The sequence below is a fragment of the Scyliorhinus torazame genome, chromosome 1 (assembly GCF_047496885.1).
Source record: "Scyliorhinus torazame isolate Kashiwa2021f chromosome 1, sScyTor2.1, whole genome shotgun sequence".
In the NCBI taxonomy this organism is placed as follows: Eukaryota; Metazoa; Chordata; class Chondrichthyes; order Carcharhiniformes; family Scyliorhinidae; genus Scyliorhinus; species Scyliorhinus torazame.
The window spans coordinates 15,688,412-15,712,924 of record NC_092707.1 but is presented as its reverse complement, the minus strand read 5'-3'; the positions used below and the strand labels follow the sequence as shown (position 1 = coordinate 15,712,924).

The window sequence follows — 24,513 nt, the reverse complement described above, 5'->3', positions numbered from 1 at the left end:
GGGGCGTTGGAAAGAAGGGGCGGGGGGGAAGAAGGAGCGGGGGGGAAGAAGGGGCGGGGGGGAAGAAGGGGCGGGGGGGAAGAAGGGGCGGGGGGGAAGAAGGGGCGGGGGGGAAGATGGGGCGGGGGGGAAGAAGGGGCGGGGGGAAGAAGGGGCGGGGGGGAAGAAGGGGCGGGGGGGAAGAAGGGGCGGGGGGGAAGAAGGGGCGGGGGGGAAGAAGGGGCGGGGGGAAGAAGGGGCGGGGGGGAAGAAGGGGCGGGGGGGAAGAAGGGGCGGGGGGGAAGAAGGGGCGGGGGGGAAGAAGGGGCGGGGGGGAAGAAGGGGCGGGGGGGAAGAAGGGGCGGGGGGGAAGAAGGGGCGGGGGGGAAGAAGGGGCGGGGGGGAAGAAGGGGCGGGGGGGAAGAAGGGGCGGGGGGGAAGAAGGGGCGGGGGGGGAAGAAGGGGCGGGGGGGAAGAAGGGGCGGGGGGGAAGAAGGGGCGGGGGGGAAGAAGGGGCGGGGGGGAAGAAGGGGCGGGGGGGAAGAAGGGGCGGGGGGGAAGAAGGGGCGGGGGGGAAGAAGGGGCGGGGGGGAAGAAGGGGCGGGGGGGAAGAAGGGGCGGGGGGGAAGAAGGGGCGGGGGGGAAGAAGGGGCGGGGGGGAAGAAGGGGCGGGGGGGAAGAAGGGGCGGGGGGGAAGAAGGGGCGGGGGGGAAGAAGGGGCGGGGGGGAAGAAGGGGCGGGGGGGAAGAAGGGGCGGGGGGGAAGAAGGGGCGGGGGGGAAGAAGGGGCGGGGGGGAAGAAGGGGCGGGGGGAAGAAGGGGCGGGGGGAAGAAGGGGCGGGGGGAAGAAGGGGCGGGGGGAAGAAGGGGCGGGGGGGAAGAAGGGGCGGGGGGAAGAAGGGGCGGGGGGGAAGAAGGGGCGGGGGGAAGAAGGGGCGGGGGGAAGAAGGGGCGGGGGGAAGAAGGGGCGGGGGGAAGAAGGGGCGGGGGGAAGAAGGGGCGGGGGGAAGAAGGGGCGGGGGGAAGAAGGGGCGGGGGGAAGAAGGGGCGGGGGGAAGAAGGGGCGGGGGGAAGAAGGGGCGGGGGGGAAGAAGGGGCGGGGGGAAGAAGGGGCGGGGGGGAAGAAGGGGCGGGGGGGAAGAAGGGGCGGGGGGGAAGAAGGGGCGGGGGGGAAGAAGGGGCGGGGGGGAAGAAGGGGCGGGGGGGAAGAAGGGGCGGGGGGGAAGAAGGGGCGGGGGGGAAGAAGGGGCGGGGGGAAGAAGGGGCGGGGGGGAAGAAGGGGCGGGGGGGAAGAAGGGGCGGGGGGGAAGAAGGGGCGGGGGGGAAGAAGGGGCGGGGGGGAAGAAGGGGCGGGGGGGAAGAAGGGGCGGGGGGGAAGAAGGGGCGGGGGGGAAGAAGGGGCGGGGGGGAAGAAGGGGCGGGGGGGAAGAAGGGGCGGGGGGGAAGAAGGGGCGGGGGGGAAGAAGGGGCGGGGGGGAAGAAGGGGCGGGGGGGAAGAAGGGGCGGGGGGGAAGAAGGGGCGGGGGGGAAGAAGGGGCGGGGGGGAAGAAGGGGCGGGGGGGAAGAAGGGGCGGGGGGGAAGAAGGGGCGGGGGGGAAGAAGGGGCGGGGGGGAAGAAGGGGCGGGGGGAAGAAGGGGCGGGGGGAAGAAGGGGCGGGGGGAAGAAGGGGCGGGGGGAAGAAGGGGCGGGGGGGAAGAAGGGGCGGGGGGAAGAAGGGGCGGGGGGGAAGAAGGGGCGGGGGGGAAGAAGGGGCGGGGGGGAAGAAGGGGCGGGGGGGAAGAAGGGGCGGGGGGAAGAAGGGGCGGGGGGAAGAAGGGGCGGGGGGGAAGAAGGGGCGGGGGGGAAGAAGGGGCGGGGGGGAAGAAGGGGCGGGGGGGAAGAAGGGGCGGGGGGGAAGAAGGGGCGGGGGGGAAGAAGGGGCGGGGGGAAGAAGGGGCGGGGGGGAAGAAGGGGCGGGGGGGAAGGAGGGGCGGGGGGAAGGAGGGGCGGGGGGAAGAAGGGGCGGGGGGAAGAAGGGGCGGGGGGAAGAAGGGGCGGGGGGAAGAAGGGGCGGGGGGAAGAAGGGGCGGGGGAAGAAGGGCGGGGGGAAGAAGGGGCGGGGGGAAGAAGGGGCGGGGGGGACGGGGGCCGGGGCGGGGGGGGCCGGGGGGGGGGGGCCGGGGCCGGGGGGGGAGGGGCCGGGGGGGAGGGGGAGGGAACGGGGCCGGGGGGGGGCCGGGACGGGGCCCGGGGGGGGGGGGGGGACGGGGCCGGGGGGGGGGGGGGGACGGGGCCGGGGGGGGGGGGGCCGGGGGAAGGGGCCGGGGGGGGGGGGGGGCCGGGGGAAGGGGCCGGGGGGGGGGGAGAAAGGGGCCGGGGGGGGAGGGGCCGGGGGGGAGGGGGAGGGGCCGGGGGGGGAGGGGCCGGGGGGGGGAGGAGAAGGGGCCGGGGGGGGGGGGGGAAGAGGAGAAGGGACCGGGGGGGGGGGGAAGAGGAGAAGGGACCGGGGGGGGAGGGGGGCCGGGGGGGAGGGGGGAGGGGGAGGGGGGCCGGGGGGGGAGGGGGGCCGGGGGGGGGAGGGGGGCCGGGGGGGGAGGGGGGCCGGGGGAGGTTTCGTGCATAGGGTCGAGTCAGAATGTCCTGGTTCGAGCACCACTCTCTTTTTATCCTGCCCGATTCTCTTCAAATCCGGTGGTGATAGCCACTTGAGAATTTGGAATCAGTTTAGGCAGCATTTTAAACTGGGCTCCATGGCGCTGGTGGTTCCAATCTGGAGGAACCATACGTTTGTGAAGTCTGGCTTAGACTTATTGATTATGGCATGGGACTGGGAGAGGTTTGGAGACATATGCCTGGAGGGTAGGTTCGCCAATCTAGGCGAGTTTTTAAGAAGTTCCAGCTCCCGAGAGGATGTATTCAGGTACGTACATTTTTACGCAAGGAGCTTCCTTGATTGCCTCAGGTACCGTCCCCTTTGCTTATGGACAGCATCCTGTCCTTGGTCAATTTGGGAGAGTGTAAGATATGGATGTCCATGGGCAAATGTTGGCGACAGAGCTAGAATCACTGGAGGAGGTAAAGAGAAAATGGGAGGGCGAGGTGGTGTACCTGACAAGGACGTGTTTGAGGAGTTCTTTTCGGGGGTGGAGGATAGGTGTGAGCGGTGCTGTAGGAGGGCTGGCGAATCACATTCACATGCTATCCATCTTGCCCCAAGCGTGTTAACTTTATGGTCTCCTTTTTTGAAACAATGTCAGGGATTTTGAGCATTCAGCTGGAGCTGTGCCAGTTAGTGGAGGTCCCCGGTGCTGCCTAAGGCCTTGGCTTGGTTGGGGGACCTGATGGAATTTTTGCACCTGGAGAAGATCTAGTATATCATGAGGGTTTCGGCAAAAGAGTTCTACCCGGGTGGCAGTCTTTCATCCTTTTCAGGGACTGGTTACGGTCAGCTGGAAGGGGGGGGGGGGTCTTTCATTTAGTCTGATTAAGGTTTTGTTTTCTTTGTGGGGGGGCACATGGGGGAAGGGAATAGGGGAGACTTGGTGGGTGTACTTAATGAATAATATGGGATTGGCTGTACTGTTGTTCTGTTTGTAATAATGAACATTTAGTTTGAATAAAAATATTTTTCTAAAAAGTGAACTAAATTTTGACTCGTCTGTCAATCATTTTTATACTTAAATTAGGGCAGCACGGTGGCACAGAGGTTAGCACTGCTGCCTCATGGTGCAGAGGACCTAGGTTCGATCCCGGCTTCGGGTCACCGTCCTTGTGGAGTTTGCACATTCTCCCAGTGTCTGTGTGCAGGGTAGGTGAATTGGCAATGCTAAATTGCCCCTTAATTTGCAGAAAAAATTGGGTACTCTTAAATTTAGGGGGAAAAAATTGTTATACTTAAATTAAGCTGCAACTAAATGATGCATTTCAGAAAAGTGCTGCAGAATTCTCCAGGAAGGTTTTGCCATCATTCACACTGGAAGGATTAAAATTAAGAATGACTACAATCATATCCATGTAGGTTTCTTGTTGTTGATATTATTTAAATATTACCTGGAGAAAGAACAGCTAATGTTACGTTTTCTGTTGGAACGTCTGATCTAACCAGATGACAAAGGAGTTAGGTTCAAGAGTGATCGATACCAGTTATCAGGCTAATAATTTTGCTGCAGCGAGTAGATGCAAGCTGAAATGCACTGCCTGTATGGATGATGGAAGTAAATCCCATTGTGGCTTTCAATAGGGAACTGAATATTTATCTGAAGGGTGTGGTGATATGCATCACTGTAAATACACAATGGGTTAATGTAGGTACACTAAAACTAGGTTATCACTAGAGGGAACACCAGAGACATCATGACACCCAGACATTCAACCAATAGGTCAGTAAGATAGGACACGACCAACGGGCAGTAAAGACACACCCAGAGGTGACACTACCACAAGGGGGCTACCCATATAAAAGGACAGGGCACACATGCTTTCTCTTTCCATAGGCGACACTCAGAGACAGGGGCAGATCAGGAAGCATCACACCCACTGCATGGATTAGAGCAGACTGGTTAGTTAGATTGAGTTACTATAGTAAGATTGGCAGGAGAGTCGAACTCAAGTAGGAGAACTGATAACTGTTCAATAAATGTGTTAAACCCATCTCCAAGTCTGAACCTTCCTTTGTCAGAGTATACATCAAGGAAGCAGCTTATGCTACATGAAGAAGCAGAACACAACAAAGGGAAACAATTGCAGAGCCGGAGAATGGAACGGGCTACATTGATCTTGCAGAGAGCCAACATGGACTCAATGGGCCAAACGGCCTCCTGCAGTGCTGTAACCAGTTTACTAAATATCAAACACATTGAGACAAGCAAAATGAAACATCAGATTTATTTATTTTTAATGTATAAATTTAGAGTACCCAATTCATTTTTTCCAATTAAGGGGCAATTTAGCGTGGCCAATCCACCTAACCTGTACATCTTTGGGTTGTGGGGGTGAAACCCACACAGACACGGGGAGAATGTGAAAACTCCACACGGACAATGACCCAGGGCCGGGATTCGAACGCGGGTCCTCAGCGCCGCAGTCCCAGTGCTATCCACTGCGCCACATGCCGCCCGAAACATCAGATATGACACACAATGTTCGATATTTCATGTTCCTTTCCTTAAAAACAAATTTTAGACACTTAAGGAATCCATGCGAGGGGCAATTCTTAGTTCAAATCTGATTGATGTTTCGCTCTTCTCTCCACCCCCCCAGGCAGGTATATGAAGTTAGGTAACAGGTCTCATTGAATGGCATGAAACAGACTCAAGGGGTGAAATGGTTCCCACCTGTTCCTGTGATCAGTTGAGTTGGACAAAGTCACAGCAGTGCACACAACTAGTACTTCAGACATCTGGGCAAGTGCAAATATTTTAGGGGCAGACACTATGCTGTCCTGCCCTGGAGGTGCCAATTTACCTTGCGCGTTTTTGTCTGTTTGAGGTCCATCTTCAGTTGGTGGTTTTGCTGCAGTAATGTCTTCATGGTATTTCTTAGTTCTGACACCTTAGTTTGGAGCATGAACTTGTCCTTACGGGTTACTGCCAGCTCCTCCTGCAGTTCCTCCAAATTAGCCTTGATACCCTGAAAAATACAGTGCAAGAAAGAATCAGCTACATTTTAAACTATTTTACATTGAAATAAGTTAGCAATAATCACTAGATACTAAAGGTATGGTGGAAATGATTAAATCACTTTGATTACATTAGCACAATAGTTACCTGTTCAATAAAGATAACAGAAAATAAATGCAGAACCTTGTTCCAATTGAGGATTAGTTGAGTTGAGGACCATATCCATTTGAAACATGATTGAAACTATACAAAACTACCGTTAGGACATTTTCTTTCAGAAACCAAAATGAATGGAAAACCAAAAAGTTTATTAATCTCCCCGCACATTGCGATGCAAAAGGCAGGGTGGTACACTAGTGATATTCTGAATTTAGTTATCCGAGAAAGTTTGTAACAGCCCAGGCCAGACTCCCACCAAAGTCTCTCCTCTCTAATTTGAGAAAGTTACCCTTTCTTTCCTGACAAGAGATCTGGAGCTCACATGTGAAGCTCAAGTATGACCACTATTCCACAGCCCTCTATCGTGACATTTCAAATCTTTCCAGAGCATGTAACAAAGATGGTTCCAGGACATGCATAGATGACCCATCATACTTACTCATTTTCAGGATTGTAGTACTAAATAACACTTGCATTTAGTGAGTTGCCTGGAAAGCATAACCCCATAATTATGCCAATCAGTTAAATGTTGAATATTTTTCATGCCCCGCATTGGGTGGAGCTGGAGTTGGGGGAGGAGAGGGAGCAGCGCCCGCTGTGGCGCCTCGATGTGGGACTGTTGATGGCGTATGAGGTGGTGAGCGGGCGGATCCGGGGGGTGCATTGAAAGATATTTAGAGGCTAACGACAATGGGGAGGTGCACGTGGGGGTGGTCTAGGAGGCGCTGAAGGTGGTGGTGAGGGGAGAGCTAATCTCCACTGGGGCCCATAAGGAGAGGAGAGGGAGAGATTGGTGGGGGAGATATTAAGGGTGGATAGGAGGTATGCAGAGGTCCCCGAGGAGGGATTACTCAAGGAGCGACGAAGCCTCCAGGCCGAATTCGACCGGTTGACTACCAGGAAGGCAGAGGTGCAGTGGAGGAAGGCGCAAGGGGCGGTGTACGAATATGGGGAGAAGGCGAGCTGGATGTTGGCACATCAGCTTCGGAAGCGGGAGGCAGTGAGGGAGATTGGGGGAGTTAGGGATAGAGGGGGGAACACGGTGCGGAGTGCGGTGGGAATAAATGGGGTATTCAGGGACTTTTAGGAGGAGCTGTATAGGTCTGAGCCCCCGACGGGGGAGGGGGTGATGCGCCGATTTTTGGATCGGCTGAGGTTCCAGAGGGTGGAGGAGGAGCAGGTGGTTGGGCTAGGGGCACCGATTGGGCTGTCGGAGCTGGTTAAGGGGTTGGGTAGCATGCAGGCAGGGAAGGCCCCGGAGCCGGATGGGTTCTCAGTGGAATTCTATCGGAAGTACATGGACCTGTTGGGCCCACTACTAGTGAGGACTTTCAATGAGGCGAGGAGGGGGGGGGGGCACCTGCCCCCGACAATGTCCGGGGCGCTGATCCTGAAGCGGGACAAGGGCCCATTACAGTGTGGGTCGTACAGGCAGATCTCGCTCCTCAACGTCGACGCGAAGTTGTTGTTGAAGGTGCTGGCTACCAGAATTGAGGACTGTGTCCCGGGGTGATTCACGAGGACCAGACGGGATTTGTGAAGGGTAGGCAGTTGAACACCAATGTGCGGAGGCTCCTCAACGTAATTATGATGCCTGCAGTGGAGGGTGAAGCGGAGGTAGCGGCGGCTATGGACGCGGAGAAGGCCTTCGATAGGGTGGAGTGGGAGTATCTTTGGGAAGTGCTGAGGAGGTTTGGGTTCGGGGAAGGGTTCATCAGTTGGGTTAGGCTACTTTATGAAGCCCCGGTGGCGAGTGTGGCCACGAACCGGCGGAGGTCGGAATACTTTCGGCTATACCAGGGGACGAGGTAGGGATGTCCCCTATCCTCATTGTTGTTCGCATTGGCAATTGAGCCTTTGGCCATGGCACTGAGGGAGTCCAGGAACTGGTTCGGGGGGGACGGGGACGACACACCAGGTGTCGCTGTATGCCGATGACCTGTTATTGTATGTGGCGGACCCATTGGAGGGGATGCCGGAGGTTATGCAGATCCTCAGGGAGTTCGGGGACTTTTCCGGATAGAAGCTTAACGTAGGGAAGAGTGAGCTCTTTGTGATACACCCAGGGGACCAGGGAAGGGAGATAGACAAGCTTCCGCTGAAGAGAGCGGAAAGGAGCTTTCGGCACCTGGGGATCCAGGTGGCTAGGTGTTGGGGGGCCCTGCACAAGCTCAATTTGATTCGGCTCGTGGAGCAGATGGAGGAGGAGTTTAAAAGGTGGGATATGTTGCCACTGTTGTTGGCGTGTAGGGTGCAGTCGGTGAAAATGACGGTCCTTCCGAGGTTCCTCTTTGTGTTCCAGTGCCTTCCCATCCTGATCCCCAAGGCCTTTTTTAAACGCGTCAGCAGGAGCATCATGGGATTTGTGTGGGCGAATAAGACCCAGAGGGTAAAAAGGGTGTGTCTGGAGCGTAGCAGGGACAGAGGAGGGTTAGTGTTGCCCAATCTATTTGGGTACTACTGGGCTGCCAATGTGGCGATGATCCGTAAGTGGGTAATGGAGGGGGAGGGGGCGGCGTGGAAGAGGCTGGAGATGGCGTCCTGTGTGGGCACGAGTCTGAGAGCGCAGGTGACGGCACAGCTGCCGTTCCCGCTGACAAGGTACACCACGAGTCCGGTGGTGGTGGTGGCAACTCTGAAAATTTGGGGGCAGTGGAGGCGCCACATGGGGGAGGTAGAGGCCTCGGTTTGGTCCCCGATTCGAGAGAACCATCGGTTCGTCCCGGGGAGAATGGGTGGGAGGTTTCTGAGCTGGCATCGGGCAGGAATTAAAAGAATGGGGATCGTTTATAGACAGGATGTTTGCGAGCCTTGGGGTGCTGGAGGAGAAATTTGGGCTGCCCCCCAGAAACGCCTTCAGGTACATGCAGGTGAGGGCGTTCGTGAGACGGCAGGTAAGGAAATTTCCGCTGCTTCCAGCACGTAAGATTCAAATAGGGTGCTCTCGGGGGTGTGGGTTGGAGAATGCAAGGTCTCGGCGGTCTATCAGAAGATGCAGGAAGAGGAGGAGACCTTGGTGGAGGAGCTAAAGGGTAAATGGGAGGAGGAGCTTGGGGAGGAGATAGATGAGGGTCTGTGGGCTGATGCCCTGGGTAGGGTTAATTCTTCCTCCTCTTGCGCCAGGCTTAGCCTGATACAATTTAAGGTTCTTCACAGAGCGCATATGACAGGGGCGAGGTTGAGTAGGTTTTTTGGGGTAGAGGACAGGTGTGTGAGGTGCTCGGGGTGCCCAGCAAACCACGCCCATATGTTCTGGGCGTGTCTGGCACTGGATGGGTTTTGGAGGGGTTTTGCGAGAACTGTGTTTAAGGTGTTGAACGCCCGGGTCAAGCCGAGCTGGGGGTTAGCATTATTTGCGGTATCGGACAAGCCGGGAGTGCAGGAGGCGAAAGAGGCCGGTATTCTGGCCTTTGTGTCCCTGGTAGCCCGGCGGAGGATTCTGCTACAGTGGAAGGATGCGAAGCCCCCAAGCGTAGAAGCCTGGATCAGCGACACGGCAGGGTTCATTAAATTAGAGAGGGTAAAGTTTGCCTTGCGAGGGTCTGTGCAAGGGTTCTTCAGGCGGTGGCAACCGTTCCTAGACTTTCTAGCGGAACTTTAGGTGGTGGTCAGCAGCAGCAACCCAGGGGAGGGAGGAGGGTTCGGGTATGTGTTTATTATTGTTTCATGGGGGGGGTTTGTACATTGGGGAAATTCGTGATATAAGTGTACGATGCTGATCTGTGTGTTTTATGCTTTTCTTTTTTCTGTAAGGGGGAGGTTTGTTGAAAATTGGCTAAAATTGAATAAAAATATATATATTTGTTTTAAAAGTTGAATATTTTTCTGTCTATTTTGCTTACATTCTGAACTTTCCAAGCCACAGGATATTTAAATAAATGGTGTTGGGGAAGACTGCCAAATTGCCAAAAATCTCAACTCATTCACCAGGAAATATTTGGAGATAACTACCATGTAAGAAAAGTGTGCAAAGTATAGGTACTTGGATAGTGACAACTGAACAAGACTCTTCTATCTAATATCTCCCACCTGGAAAGCTTCTTGTAATCCTTCCAGCTCCTTCTGACTTCGCTGTTCAGTCAGTGACAGCTGCTGTCTTAAAGCTTGAAGATCTCTTTCCTTCTGTTCAACTTCCCATTTCAAGTCTTCCACCTGAAGAGAAAGACTTTTTACTTTGCCATAATCACAGTCATCAGTATATGCGTAGGAGGCATTCCCCAAACTAATTCCCATTGCTGGCAACTAATTCCACCTTCCTTTGCTGAAGGGACAGGTGCCAACCCCATGAATGACAGAATGTGCGTCATATACTCCATGTTTGAATTAAAATCTTTAGCAAACTTATTGCCACAGATTTGAGCAGAATAAAATGTAATATTTGAACACCACAGCAAAAATATTGTCCACATAGTATTTCCATTATTAAGGCACCAGCACTCGTTAGTTATCACACATTTATGTTCCATTGTTTTTTTTATAAATTTGGATACCCAATTTTTTTTTTCCAATTAAGGAGCAATTTAGCGTGGCCAATCCACCTAATCTGCACATCTTTGGGTTGTGGGGGGTGAAACTCACGCAGGCACGGGGAGAACGTGCAAACTCCACACGGACAGTGACCGTAGATTCGAACCTGGGTCCTCAGCGCCGTAGTCCCAGTGCTAACCATTGTGCCACGTGCTGCCCTTATGTCGCATTATTTAACAAGAACTTCAAAATCAGGTATGTCCAGGGATCCAAAAAAGTTATTTTTAAAAAGGTAATACAATATAAATATCCCTATTGAATATCTCTAAATATTCCAGCTACTTCCATCACCAATACCATATAAAGTAGGGCAACAGCATATTTCAGGGAGAATTACAATACCAGTAAAATAGCTGCAAAATATCCTCAGTTCCTCGCACTTCATTCCTCAGACAGTCATTCACAACGCCCCCCCCAAAAAAAAAACCAGGGGCTGCACGGTGGCTAGCATCGCAGCCTCACAGCGCCAGGGACCCAGGTTCAATTCCAGCTTTGGGTGACTGAAGTTTGCATCTTCTCCCCGTTTGCCGCATCGGTTTCCTCCCACAGTCCAAAGATGAGCAGGTTAGGTGGGGTTACGGAGATAGGGCGGGGAAAGTGGACCTGGGTAGGGCTCTCTTTCAAAAGGTCAGTGTAAACTCAATGGGCCAAATGGTCTCCTGATGCTTTGTATGGATACTATGACCTGTGCTAGCAAATCATTCCAACAAGCACCAATTCTCTTGCAACGTCTTGACTGAATGTTTGTCTTTTGCAGGGGAGTCTAGGTAGTTTTTGGAAGCAGGCTTTTCGACAGTAGAAGAATCAGAGCTCAGGCTAAACACGCTGCACAACATAGACAAAGGTATAGGTTGTAGGGGGAGAAATAGAGATGGAGATGTTGCAGCGAGAGGGTGGGAGGTGAAAGAGAGAGAGAAAACGTTCTACGCGTGAAGGCTCACTGGAGAATGAAAAACAAGTTTTATCTACTTTTTTCCCTTTTGCAATCTAGGGGCAGAATGGAATTAAATCAGCACCAGTACAGCCTGGATATCCAGTGTGGACCCTCTCATCCAGACAGAGAATATCAGGCCATATTTCTAAGTATGAAAAGCCATAGTTATTCTCATGGCATCCTACCACAGAGGTAACCTTTCAATAGGGCTACAACACAGATGGTCTTGAATAAAGATTAAGCTCAGGGCAGCACGGTGACACAGTGGTTAGCACTGCTGCCTCATGGCACAGAGGACCCGGGTTCGATCCTGGCCCCGGGTCACTGTCCGTGTAGAGTTTCCACATTCTCCCCGTGTTTGCGTGGGTCTCACCCCACAACCCAAAGATGTGCAGGGTAGGTGCATTGGCCACACTAAATTGCCCCTTCATTGGGAAAAAAGAATTGGGTGCTTTAAATTATTTTTAAAAAGATAAAACTTAAGCCCAGGAGTGAGTTGTGCGCGACCCTGACAAAACATTCCTGTTTAAAAAATATGTGCTCACAGACATTTCACTGCAAAAAAAAAAAAAAAAAAAAAAAAAAAAAAAAAAAAAAAAACTGGCTGCATAGATTACATTACATTTTCACAATGATTAAAGCTCCCCATATACCCTCAAATCAAGTCTTCCCCCTGGAAGCAGGTTGTGGAAGCAGATACATTAACGGTGTTCAAAAGGCATCTCGACAAACACATGGATAAGATGGGTATGGAGGGATACGGCACAAGGAAGTGCTGAGAGCTTTAGCCAAGGTTGGTATCATGACCGGTACAGGCTTGGAGGGCCGAAGGGCCGGTTCCTGTGCCGTATTGTTCTTTGTAGTCTCACAAATCTGTCTTTTTCACTTTGCTTACTCAGCCAACTGTCTTGTTGGGATACAAGAAACATGGCTGTCCCCAAGAAGTGATAAGGAACATAAAGTGCAGTGGTGCAATGCACTCAGGAAGGGAAAGGGTGGTCAGAGAGGCTGCATGGCCCGATATGGGAGATTGAGGTTGATCCTGTGGCTCAACAGGTTTAATATGAACTGGTCGAAGCTAACACTATGGATATTCCACAGATCACCAGGTCAGGAATAGGAAGAGTATCACGTTTGCTCCATGACGAGGTTAGAAAAGCATGCGAAAACTGAAGTTTACTTTCATAGATATGGTGTTGTAGTGCCATCTAGATTATTTGTTGGAATGTAACTTGAACCTACAACCACATTCACTCAGGATACCGGCTGGAATACTGATGGAAGTGGGACCGGGTCATGAAAAGACAAACACAGGTGAGGGGAGCATAAAATTATTTCCACTCATCGGGATTCCAAACTCCGTATAATTACGGTCAAGGCCTATGTTGAAACCGGCAGATCAAGCTGTGCAGGTATCATGGTTTATAACATAGACATAGCCACAAGGCAAGTTGTACCTCCTGGTTTACAGTAGCAGGTTTGTCTAGCTGCTCATCCAGCTGTTTCTGCAATAGTTTAAGCTGAGAGTGAGCTGCAGCCAATTCCTCCTGGAATTGTGCTATTTCCTGAGTGTGTTTCTCATCCTGGGCTCTGCAATAGAACACAACGGAGCAAAGTTAGATCAACCCAATCATAACACAACAGCAATTCCAGGAACCATTAAGAAATCAAATTACTGAAAAAGGTACAGGTTTCATCCAGCTGAAGCTATCTGATGGGACAGAAGGCAGTGCTTGAGATACAAGCTGGGTTCTCAAAGAAATGATATCACGTTTTGAACAACTGTAGATCCTGGATGAACAAAGAATAACACAGCACAGGAACAGGCCCTTCGGCCCTCCAAGCCTGTACCGGTCAGGATACCAACCTTGGCCAAAACCCTCAGCACTTCCTTGTGCCATATCCCTCTATACCCATCCTATCCATGTGTTTGTCAAGATGCCTTTTGAAAGCATGAGTGCAGCTCCAACAACACTCAAGAAGCTCTACATCATCCAGGACAAAGCAGCCTGCTTGATTGCTTCCCCTTCCACAAACATTCAAACCCTCCACCACCGATGAACAGTAGCAGCCATGCAGTACCTCACCAAGGCTCCTTAGACAACACCTTCCAAACCCACGACCTCTACCATCTAGAAGGACAAGAGCAGCAGGTACCTGGGAACCCCACCACCTGGAGGTTCCCCTCCAAATCACTCACCGCCCTGACTTGGAAATATATCACCATTCCTTCACTGTCACTGGGGCAAAATCTGGAGTTCCCTCCCTAACAGCACAGTGGGTATACCTACACCTCAAGGACTGCAGCGGTTCAAGAAGGCAACTCACCATCACCTTCTGAAGGGCAACTAGAGATGGGCAATAAATGCTGGCCTAACCAGCATCTCGTAAATTACTACTTTTTTTAAAAAAAAGTTGCTTACATTCATAGTTGTGACGGTAGAAAGCTGCAAACCTGCTGCTGGTTTAGGAGATTCTAGAAAATACTTACATGAGGATTTTCCAACTACTTTTTCTGTTTCTTCACGTAGTTGAACCAAATAGGCCAAAAGATCCCGGAATTGATTCAGCAGGAACAGGTTATTCTATTCAGCTCCCCATTTGAGCAAACAGCTCCAAATAAGCAACCATCTAAATCCCACACGTGTCCTTTTCCCTAGTGTAGCTATACTGACACTCATATGAGGAGCCAATGTGGTCAATTTGAATTCCTATGATTCAATAAAATGTATCAAACACAATCACAAGTCCATTGACATCACTCCAGCCACAGATTCCAGATCGAGTACTGCATGGGATTCGGGGCTGGGATTTCCCAAACTCTTAACATTTAAGTTAACCTGGCAATGCTGCGCAATTTTGACCCCCAAAAAGTGACATGGATTCATGGTGCTGAAGAGGCTACAGTGTGGGGAAACTCTACCAACACAAGACAGGCTAGATGGTGTTTTAATCCTAGGGAGTTCAGAGTACACAGTTGTATTGCTCAGCTCAACAAGTAGATGTCAGATGTGTAGAACAGTTACTGCCACACAGTTATCTTACTGGAGTTTATCAGCTTCTGCCTGCAGAGCTTCTACAAGCTGTTCTTTGGCGTACAACTCTTTCTTCACCTCACTGAGTTCAAGGGCAGCTGCTCGGTAGTGACGACGATTGTGTCCAGCCTCAGCCTTGTTTGCTGAAACCTATAAATAATTGAAATAAAGATTTGTCAAAAATAGACCTACCGTAAAGAGCAAAGCCAAAATAGTGCTTTACTTTCATTAGCGAGGTGGAAACATTGCATTATCTCAAGCTAAACATCTGGCTTGTAAAGCAGAGCAAGGCCAGCAGCGCGGGTTCAATTCCCGTACCAGCCTCCCCGAACAGGCGCTGGAATGTGGCGACTAGGGGCATCTCACAGTAACTTCATTTGAAGCCTACTTGTGACAATAAGCGATTTTCATTTCATTTCATTCCCTTTTCATCTTGAAGTTGTCTCTTGATTATGTATTGTTTAACAAAAGTAGTCAGCCCTTCAGCATCCCACATCCAGATGATTATTCTTAAGACAGCTGCTGAAGTATAAAGGGCAGCACAGCAGAGTGCACTGCTTTCTTCATCCATGATCCACACGTGCATTGTCAGCAGGAATCACTGTTCAGCGGCAGGAACCCTGGCTGATAGTACCCAAACCCCAGCTCATTGTATACTAAAAGGCAATTGCAACATTTCAATTACCGAACAGGCTGAGACCCACTTCCTCAGTAGAGAGTTTGTATGATTCAATCCTACGCCAAGCTGTGCTGTAATCATTCTTCGGTAAGAGATGTAGATTAAAGCAACCCGTTTTCTATTTTTGCGATTCAACACAATTTACAGACTAGTGTTGACATATGCAGCAAGACAGGCAATTTTGAAGTGCAATTCATTTAATATGAGTTGCAGTTTAATCAAAGTGTTTGAATTTTTCTAAACCTTTGCACATTGTTGCCTCCCTTCAGTTTAAATCTGGGTGGAATTCAAGAAAATTAGACATCCCCAGGCTCCAAACCCCTACTTTTGGAGTGAAAATATAAAATGTTAATGATGCAACGGGTTTTGACTGCTATCATTAAAAGGTTTACTGCTCCTTGAAATGAATGTTTAAAGCCACCATTTACCTGCTGTTTCAGTTCATTAACATTTCCTTTCTCTTTTTCCAGCGCAATCTGCAAAGTTTGTACCAATTGCTTCATCTGCTGGTCCTCCTCTTCCTTCCGTTTTAGGACTGCTTGTACCTATCCAAAAAAAGGGTCACGCGATTAAATCCTCCTCCTAGTCGCTGTTGCTAAGAGAATGCATTCCCTTATTTTTTTCTATTTTGGAGATGAACATGGATATTAATGAGATACAGGATTATCACGGAAGCTGGGGGAAGGGAAAAGGGGCTTAAAGATCATCATTGCTTTTTGACAAGACAGGTTTTGGGTCGGCTGCACTGGTAGGCTACAGTACGGTTTGCTGCTGCGTTATTTGGAGCAGCACCCAGCTTTCAACGCGACAGAAACAAACTGCTGGGGCCACTGAGCATATGTGATTCTGGATTTAACACAACATGAACAAATGTTTACCAGATTGCATCCATAATATGACCTCCCAGGTCTTCTGGATCATGAGTGGCTCTGGCATTGGTTTTCTGCCAGACAGGACAATTTTGCGCTGTGGACTCCACTTCCAAAAATATGGTAGATGGAGCAAAGGGGCCGGTTTAGCTCAGTTAGTTAGATGGCTGGTTTGTGCCATGGAGCGATGTCAACGGCGTTGGTTCAATTCCTTTACACGGTAGCACATTGGTTAGCACTATTGCTTCACAGCACCAGGGTCCCAGGTTTGATTCCTGGTCTGTGCGGAGTTTGCACATTCTCCCTGTGTCTGCTTGATTATCCTCCGGGTGCTCCAGTCTCCTCCCACAAGTCCTGAAAGACGTGCTTGTTAGACGAATTGGACATTCTGAATTCTCCCTCTGTGTACCCAAACAGGTGCCGGAGTGTGGAGGCTAGGGGCTTTTCACAGTATCATTGCAGTGTTAATGTAAGCCTACTTGTGACAATGATAAAGATTATACCAGCTGAGATTATTCATGAAGGCCCTGCCTTCTCAACCTTGCCCCTCGCCGGAGGTGTGCTGATCCTCAGGTTAAATCATCACCGGTCAGCTCGCCCCCTTAAAGAGGAAAGTATCCTATGGTCATCTGGGACTATAGCAACTTTACTAGATGGAGGAAATCACACCCATGTGTTGAGAGGCCCATTTAGAAATAACTAGTTAAAGTGGCATTTGTGAAAGAAAGGGAAGATGGAGTGCACTTTTACCTCTAACTTCTGTTTGCTGTATGCATGTCAGCCTGTTGCACTGCGCATTCCCATTAAGAAAGACATGCACCCCCTAATGCTCACATTTTAAAGGGAACGCTACTTGTGCGCAGTCTGTTTTTTCCTTGCACAGCACATTCCCCATTTCTACGCAGTCATTCCATGCAGCATAAAAGAACATTGGTACAGAGAGCGTGTGAATGGGGAATGTTAGCAGAAGTGTTTAAAATGAACTTTTTAAATGATTTTTGTTCCATGAGATTAATATTAGAATAATAAAGCTATATTACTATATTAAAGGTGTTAGGATACCGGACCAGATCCCAACTTCTGTTAGGAGATCCCAACTTCTGTTAGGAGATCCCAACTTCTGTTAGGAGATCCCAACTTCTGTTAGGATAACGGACGAGATCCCCAAACAATTTATAATTTGTAAAACTTTGAGGAAAGGATACTTCACCCCAGGAGTGAAGGCTCTGACCAATAGGTATCTTTTAGGTTTAATTTAAACATAGAATTAACCACATTATCAAATAAATTGTTTTACAGTTCTTAAATAAACAGAAACAACTTCAACTCATTACCTACACCTGCCTCTTTATATATTCTAACTAAGCAACCCAATACAGTTCAAAATCCACTCAAAGTTAACAATCAGGGTTACTTGCCATGCTCTCTGCAGACCTTTGGAGAGACCTTCCTTCAGGAACAACCTGAAAAGCCTCGTCTTGTCAGACTATAATCTTATAGCAAACTGCTGTGCAACTTAAAATCTTATAACAGACTGCAAAACTACAGAAAGACCTGGCTCCTCCCATTAATTACATCATCTATATCCCACTAAGATGTCCCAGGACTAAACACCATCACTCAAATGATCTACACCCCATGGCACCTCCTTTCTATAAACAATATTCCATTAGCCATCGCTCTGTAAACAAGTCAATGGTTAAAATCAATAATGACCTCACCTTTACAACTCCTTAATCACAGTTTTAGCAGGCATACTGTATGTATGTATTTGGCCCTGGGTTTTAAATAACATTACTGCAACAGAATATAAAATATAATATATAACAATTTCCTACACGGATTTTCTTTTTTTTTTTAAATAAACAAAATGCTTATTTATGGTATCTGGAAATCCTTAAATCTGCAGCACTCTTGAGATTTGGCAGCAGAAATGACTCCAGACTTTAAAATATATCCTCTGCTTTTAAGCTCATACCTGAAGGTTAAGTTGTACAAGATCGGCTTCTCTCTTTGACAAGGCAGTCTCCAAGATGCTGGTATGCTCTTTCAGTGCAGCATGGGATTGACTCAGACCAACATGTTTCCCTCGTTCATGCTCCAACTCTAGAGTCAGCTTTTTATTGGCTTCTTCCAAGCGTCTTATCTTTTTCCGATAACCTCTTGACTCTTGAAGCTAAGTGGGAGAGAACCGAAGCCATCAGTGAGCAAAGCATTTCTACAAAATAAAATAATGATCCTTCATACTCATTGTAATTAACCCCACAAGGTATATGGACAGACTTTTTCTCAAAAATACAATTGGGGACTGGTACAAAAGGGATTATAAGAGCTGTTCAAAAGATTCCATTGTATATTTGACAATTTTTAACACACTATTAGTGACTGGAAAACAGTTTCAGGTGCAATCTAGACCACCTCACAAACACCTGTATGAAAAAGCTTTAATCAGAACTATACCTTGCAACTGGGTTTCCTCAGTGGGCTAGACAGCTGGTTTGTGATGTCAGCAGCGCGGGTTCAATTCCCATACCAGCTGAGGTTATTCAGGAAGGCCTGCCTTTTCAACTTTGCCCCTTGTCTAAGGATGGCAGATGTGGTAGTTTCATGGGTGCGAGCAGGTCGTACATCACCCAAGACACTATTTTTATTTTTTTTTTAAATAAAGGAGTACCCAATTATTTTTCCCACATTAAGGGGCAATTTAGCATGGCCAATCCACCTATCCTGCACATTTTTGGGTTGTGGGGGTGAGACACCATGGACATGGGGAGAATGTGCAAACTCCACACAGTGACCCAGGGCCGGGATCGAACCCTGGTCCTCGGCGCCGTGAGGCAGCAGTGCTAACCACTGCGCCGTTGTGCCACCCTACCAATTTTGATTCCTAAATCCAATGCGGAGAGGCAGGATAGCCAAGGAAGACCCTGCCTTTAGCGGAAATCTGCACCTACCAGTTCAATATTGAGCGGGTCTGGAATCACGTATAGGTTAGAGCAGCTACGGGTGGAAGATTTTCTTCCCTACTGGACATTAGCGAACCAGATGGATTCTTACAATAATTGACAACAGTCATCGTTGTTACAGACTTTTTTTTTTAAAGTCCAGATTATTTATTGCATTCAAATTTCACCATCAGCCACGGTGGGATTTCAACCCAGGTCCCAGAGCATTACTCTGGGTTGTTGGATTACTCGTCCAGTGATAATACCACTGTGCCACCGATTTCCCGGTTAGGTTACGGCACGCTAGCACAGTGGTTAGCACAGTTGCTTCACAGCGCCAGGGACCCAGGTTCGATTTCCGGCTTGGGTCACTATCTGTGCGGAGTCTGCACGTTATCCCAGTGTCTGCATGGGTTTCCTCTGGGTGCTCCAGTTTCCTCCCACAAGTCCTAAAAGATGTGCTTATGTGAATTGGGCATTCTGAATTTTCCTTCGGTGTACCCGAACAGGCGCCGTAGTGTGGTGACTAGGAGATTTTCACAGAACTTAATTGCTGTGTTAATGTAAGCCAATCTATGACACTAATAAAGATTAATAAGTTAGCTTGGAATTTCGTGCACCAAAGTGAAATCAGGGTGGGCTTGACTGATAAAACTGCCCAGGTTCAGAACTTGAATTTGGTTTCATTTTTACCTCATCCTCCAAATCCAAAACCTTCTCTCTGTAATCCTCAAGTTCCTGGCTGGTAAGCAAGATGATTGCCTGCAGCTCCTTCTCAAGCGTGGCTTTGCTGTGGTTTACCGCCTGCAGCTCCAGTTGCAAAGCCTGAATCCGTTCCTATTAATATATAAAGGGACAGAAAGATCATTTTCCAGTCCAGCTCCAAGGAAATTGCCAATATGCCCAGTAAAGTCAAAAGCCCAATTTCTGCCAAAAATTAACTCAACTGCAACTATCCATGTGCATAACAAATTTAACAAACATTGCATACTGACACCACACTTCTCACTCCCAAGTAAAATCCAACACAAGCTATATTCATCGGAGACTTGTTGAAGAGCGAGACTTTTTTTGCTTGGAAACTCCATCCAGTAAATATCTCCCTGCATCACAAACCATCACCTCCTGAGAGGACGGGGAATTTTGCTTATATCATTCGAAAGTTTGGCACAAGGGCCAACTCTGTCAAAGAACCAGAATGATCTGACCACCAATTTTAATTATGGGCTATGGGGATAGGGTGGAGGTGGGGGCTTAAGTAGGGTGCTCTTTCCATGGGCCAGTGCAGACTCAATGGGCCAAATGGCCTCCTTCTGCACTGTAAATTCTACGAAAACACCTGGCTCCATGTTTTAGTGTCTTATCTGTCCAGTTGAGCTGAGATCATATATTCAACAGTGGGGAATTATGGTGGAAACCTGTTGCCCATCAGTTTGTGGCTCCAATGAGCTGCACCATTCTTTGTTATATATTTCAGCCAACTAAACTCCAGGGTCACAAAAGCAAATAAATAAACTGCAGGCGCTGGAAATCTGACATAATACAGAAACTGCTAGAAATACTCAGCAGGTCTGGCAGCATCTGTGGAGAGAGAAACCGAGTTAATGCTTCAGGTCGACAATCATCAGTTCTGATAAAGATGAACAGCCAGAAATGTGAACTCAGTTCCTGTTGCTGTGATTTGCTAAAGGTGCTTCCAGGCTTGCCGAGTATTTCCAAAATGCTCCGTTATCATCATGATCTCCACAGGAATGTTTTACACACAAGCATCAAAACTAGCTCACAGAGATTTCCTCGACTGGGAAATAATTGCGTTTTATTGATTCAATCACTTAATTCAATTACTTTAATCAGGGGTTGGTTTAGCACAGGGCCAAAGAGCTGGCTTTTAAAGCAGACCAAGGCAGGCCAGCAGCATGGTTCAATTCCCGTACCAGCCTCCCCGAACAGGTGCCGGAATGTGGCAACCAGCGGCTTTTCACAGTAACTTCATTTGAAGCCCACTTGTGACAATAAGTGATTTTCATTTCATTTCACTTGAAGACATCTATCGAGCTCTATTCTTCATCCATGTTCAAATAATAAAATCTCTCTCCATGGCCAGCTGCACTCTTTAAAAATTAGCAAAGAATAAAAACAACATAAAATTTGATTTCTCAGTTGGTCTTGTTAATGTTCCCCCCCCCCCCTTCCCCAACCTTAGGGTCAGACATACAGTGGCAATTGAAAGTCAACTATGGTACAGATAAAAGCATGCATGGGTCAGGCTTGGAGAATCTGGAGTAGTGGTATGTCACTTGACTAGTAATCCAAAGACCCAGATTAGCGATGCATCAAAATGTGAGGTAATACATTTTGGTAGAAGAAACATGGGGAGACAATATAGGCTTAATGGTACAACCTTCAGGGGCGTACAAGAGCAGAGGGACCTCGGAGTTCAGGTGCATAATTCTCTGAAGTTGGCCAGGCAAGTTGAAACAGTTGTTAAGGCCTATAGCATCCTTGGGTTTATAAATAGAGGCACAGAGTATAAAAGCAAGGAAGTGATGCTACACCTCTACAAACCATTGGTCAGACCACATTTGGAACATTGTGTTCAGTTCTGGGCACCGTATTTAAGGAAGGATGTTAAAGCTCTGGAGAGAGTGCTGAGGAGATTTACTAGAATTATATCAGGAATGAGGAATTTTAGATACAAGGAAAGATTGGAGAAATTGGGCTTGTTCTTCTTGAAGCAGAGAAGAGTTAACAGGCGACCTTATTGAGGTGTTCAAAATTCTGAACAATTTTAACAGGCAAAAGGTGGATATTCTGTTTCCACAAGTTGGTGCGTCAGTGACTAGTGGTCACAATTTCAAGATGGTCAGCAAGAGCTAGGAGTGAGATGAGGAGAAACTTCTTTACTCAGAATTATTAGGGTTTGGAATGTGCTGCCTGGGAGAGTGGTGGAGGTGGATTGCACAAGAGGTTTCAAAAGAGCTGGATATATATTTGAAAGTGATGAATTTGGAGGGTTACGGAGGTAGGGCTGGGGAATGGGACGAGCTAGGTTGCTCTTTTGTGCCGACTCAATGGGCTGAATGGCCTCCTTCTGCACTGTTGGGATTCTAAGGAAATAATGTTTATATTCGGCACATTCTATGGGTGTCGGGCTCCCTTCCCTGTAGGGCATCAAACCTGGCATGTGTTTACAGCAATACAGCAGCTGCCGTGGTCACAAATTCCCTTGGTACGATAGGATCTCATTCTCAGTCTCTGGCATCTTAGTCTGGGATCACTCAACCCAGAACATTTCCTCATTGAACAAAATTCAGTGCAGACCATAGTTTATTTTTGGAACCCCCTGAAGTTATCTTTATTACAACTTTCAGTAAATTGCTGCGCCCAACAGCTTGGCATGCCAAGAGATACATTTTCAGGGTTGTGTGGAATCAGCAGGGGAGAGGGGCACATCTTTCAAAGAGCGAGCAGCAGTATGATGGACAGAATGGCCTCCTTCTATGCTGTAGAATTCCAGGAAACTCCTTTTCCATTTAATATTTTTCTGCCTTAATTTTATTTTGCCTCTGCAAATTCAAGGACATACATTTACAATCTACATTTTAACAATCTCATTCCTCCAACGTGGTCATCGATGGCTAGGCCAGCATTTATTGCCCATCCCTAATTGCCCTGGAGAAGGTGGTGATAAGCTGCCGCCTTTGACGGCTGCAGTCCATGTCATGTGGGTACACCCACAGTGCTGTTAGGGAGGATTTTTAACTCAGTGACAGTGAAGGAAGATTGATATGGTTCCAAATCAGGAAGGTGTGTGGCTTGAAGGGGAACTTGCAGCTGATGGTGTTCCCATGTATCTTTGCCCTCGTGTTTCTAGGTGGTAGAGGTCATGGGTTTGGGTGGCACTTTCAAAGGAGTCTTGCCAAGTTGCTGCAGTGCGTATTGTGCGTACACACTACTGCCACTCTGCATTGGAGGTGGAGGGAGTAAATGTTGACGGTGGAGGTTGGAGTGATAATCCAACAGGCTGCTTTGTTAGGGCGGCATGGTGGCGCAGTGGTTAGGGCTGCTGCCGCACAGTACCGAGGACCAGGGTTCTATTCCAGCACTGAGTCACTGTTCATGTGGATTTTGCACATTCTCCCAGTGTCTGCATGGGTCTCACCCCACAACCCTAGGTAGGGGGATTGGCCACTCTAAATTGCCCCTCAATTGGACAAAAAATTATTGGATGCTCTAAATTTATTTTAAAAACAAGCAGGCTGCTTTGTCCTGGATGGCGTTGAGCTAGAGTGTTGTTGTGTCTACACGACATGTACTGCAACCGTTCAAAGTGGCGGCTTATCACCATCCTCTCCAAGGCAATTAGGGATGGGCAATAAATGCTGCACTCATCCAAACGAGGGGAGTGTATTCCTTCACACTCCTGACTTGTGCCTTACAGATGATGGACAGGCTTTGGGGAGTCAGGAGGGGAGTTACTTGCTGCAGAATTCCCAGCCTCTGACCCGTTCTTGTTTCCACAATTAAGAGTTTAGAAATGGTGACATACTTGCAGAACTTTATCATTCCCACCCTCTGTGATCTGATCTTTCAGCTTGCTGAGTTCTGCCTCAGCAGTCTCCTTTGCTCCAAGGGCTTCCTGCAGTCGGCGGCTCAGGATACCAACAGCACTTTCATAAGCTTTATGTTTGGCTTTCATTTCTTTCTGTGCACTGTTGAGATCAGTGCCAAGCTTCTTCATTCGGGTCTTTTGCTCAGAGATCCCTCTGGAAAAAAACTCAAGATGATGCAGGTTCAATACAATCAGGAAAATTTAATTAATTTAGAAACTAATGATTCTTTATACACTGCGTCAAAAACAATTAGGACAAGGAATGAGAGAAGGCGTAGCTATCAACTGGTCTTTGAAATATCAACACACTGACGCCATAACAAATTCAATAGTAACATTTAAAAAATGGGATAAATACTTAAAGGGAAAAGGTTTGCAAGGCTGTGTGAAAAGAGAAAGGGATTGAGATTAATACCAAAATGAACCTGCACTGTCACGATGGGCCAAATAGCATCCCTTCCGTTGGATCATTCTCAATTGCTGTGAGGTTAAATATTTTGTACAACATTTCAGGCAGATTTCACTGCATAAATCAGATGCCAACAGTTGAAATGCTGGGTGGAATAATATTTTCTTACAAGTTCGCCCAATGGTTATTTTCTAAACTTGCACAAAACCTTTGAAGCTATGGCTATTCGAGGCTGTAAATTATTACAAAACTTGCCGTGAAAAGTCCAATGAAAGATTTGCTTATTTTCCGGATGGTTTGTGGAAAACTATGATGAAAATAAAGCATCTCAGTAGCCTGTGGGAGAGTTGGCAAGTGATTTTAAAGTGAAAGATGTTCCATCATTAATACTGGTCACTGCCGCCTAAACTTTATCAAGGAAATGTCACTGTAATGAAGCACATTCCTTAATTAGCAGGAACATAAGCAATCAAGTTTAATCAAAAATATCCTCACTTTTTAGCTTCTTCCTGCATCTGCTCCACTTGCTTTTTCAGTTCTTCATTCTCATGGGAGAATGACGCCAGCTGGTTTTTATCAAACTGCACAGACTATTAGAAAGTAGAATAGGACAGAATCAATGGCTTGTTGACAAGAGCAATGAAATTAAACAATAACATTGACACCAAGTTACTGAGTATAGGAAGCATTTGACTGCACTAGAGAGGGTGCAGAGGAGATTCACCAGGATGCTGCCCGGACTGGAGAGTTTAAAGGGAGGCTGGTTAG

At 48.6% G+C, this 24,513-nt stretch overlaps 1 protein-coding gene across 4 annotated transcripts in view; it reads right to left on the bottom strand.

The window, feature by feature from the left end:
* golga3 (golgin A3) overlaps positions 1–24,513 on the bottom strand; it is a 106,724-nt gene that overhangs the window by 8,170 nt on the left and 74,041 nt on the right. For all 4 annotated transcript variants that reach the window (XM_072469317.1, XM_072469494.1, XM_072469574.1 and 1 more), the window contains 9 exons: positions 24,241–24,335; positions 23,274–23,490; positions 19,418–19,561; positions 17,758–17,955; positions 15,339–15,455; positions 14,242–14,381; positions 12,654–12,786; positions 9,765–9,887; positions 5,422–5,586 (listed from right to left, as the gene is read on the bottom strand). In XM_072469317.1, the coding sequence (XP_072325418.1) occupies positions 5,422–5,586; positions 9,765–9,887; positions 12,654–12,786; positions 14,242–14,381; positions 15,339–15,455; positions 17,758–17,955; positions 19,418–19,561; positions 23,274–23,490; positions 24,241–24,335 (1,332 nt within the window). The remainder of the gene's footprint in view (positions 1–5,421; positions 5,587–9,764; positions 9,888–12,653; positions 12,787–14,241; positions 14,382–15,338; positions 15,456–17,757; positions 17,956–19,417; positions 19,562–23,273; positions 23,491–24,240; positions 24,336–24,513) is intronic.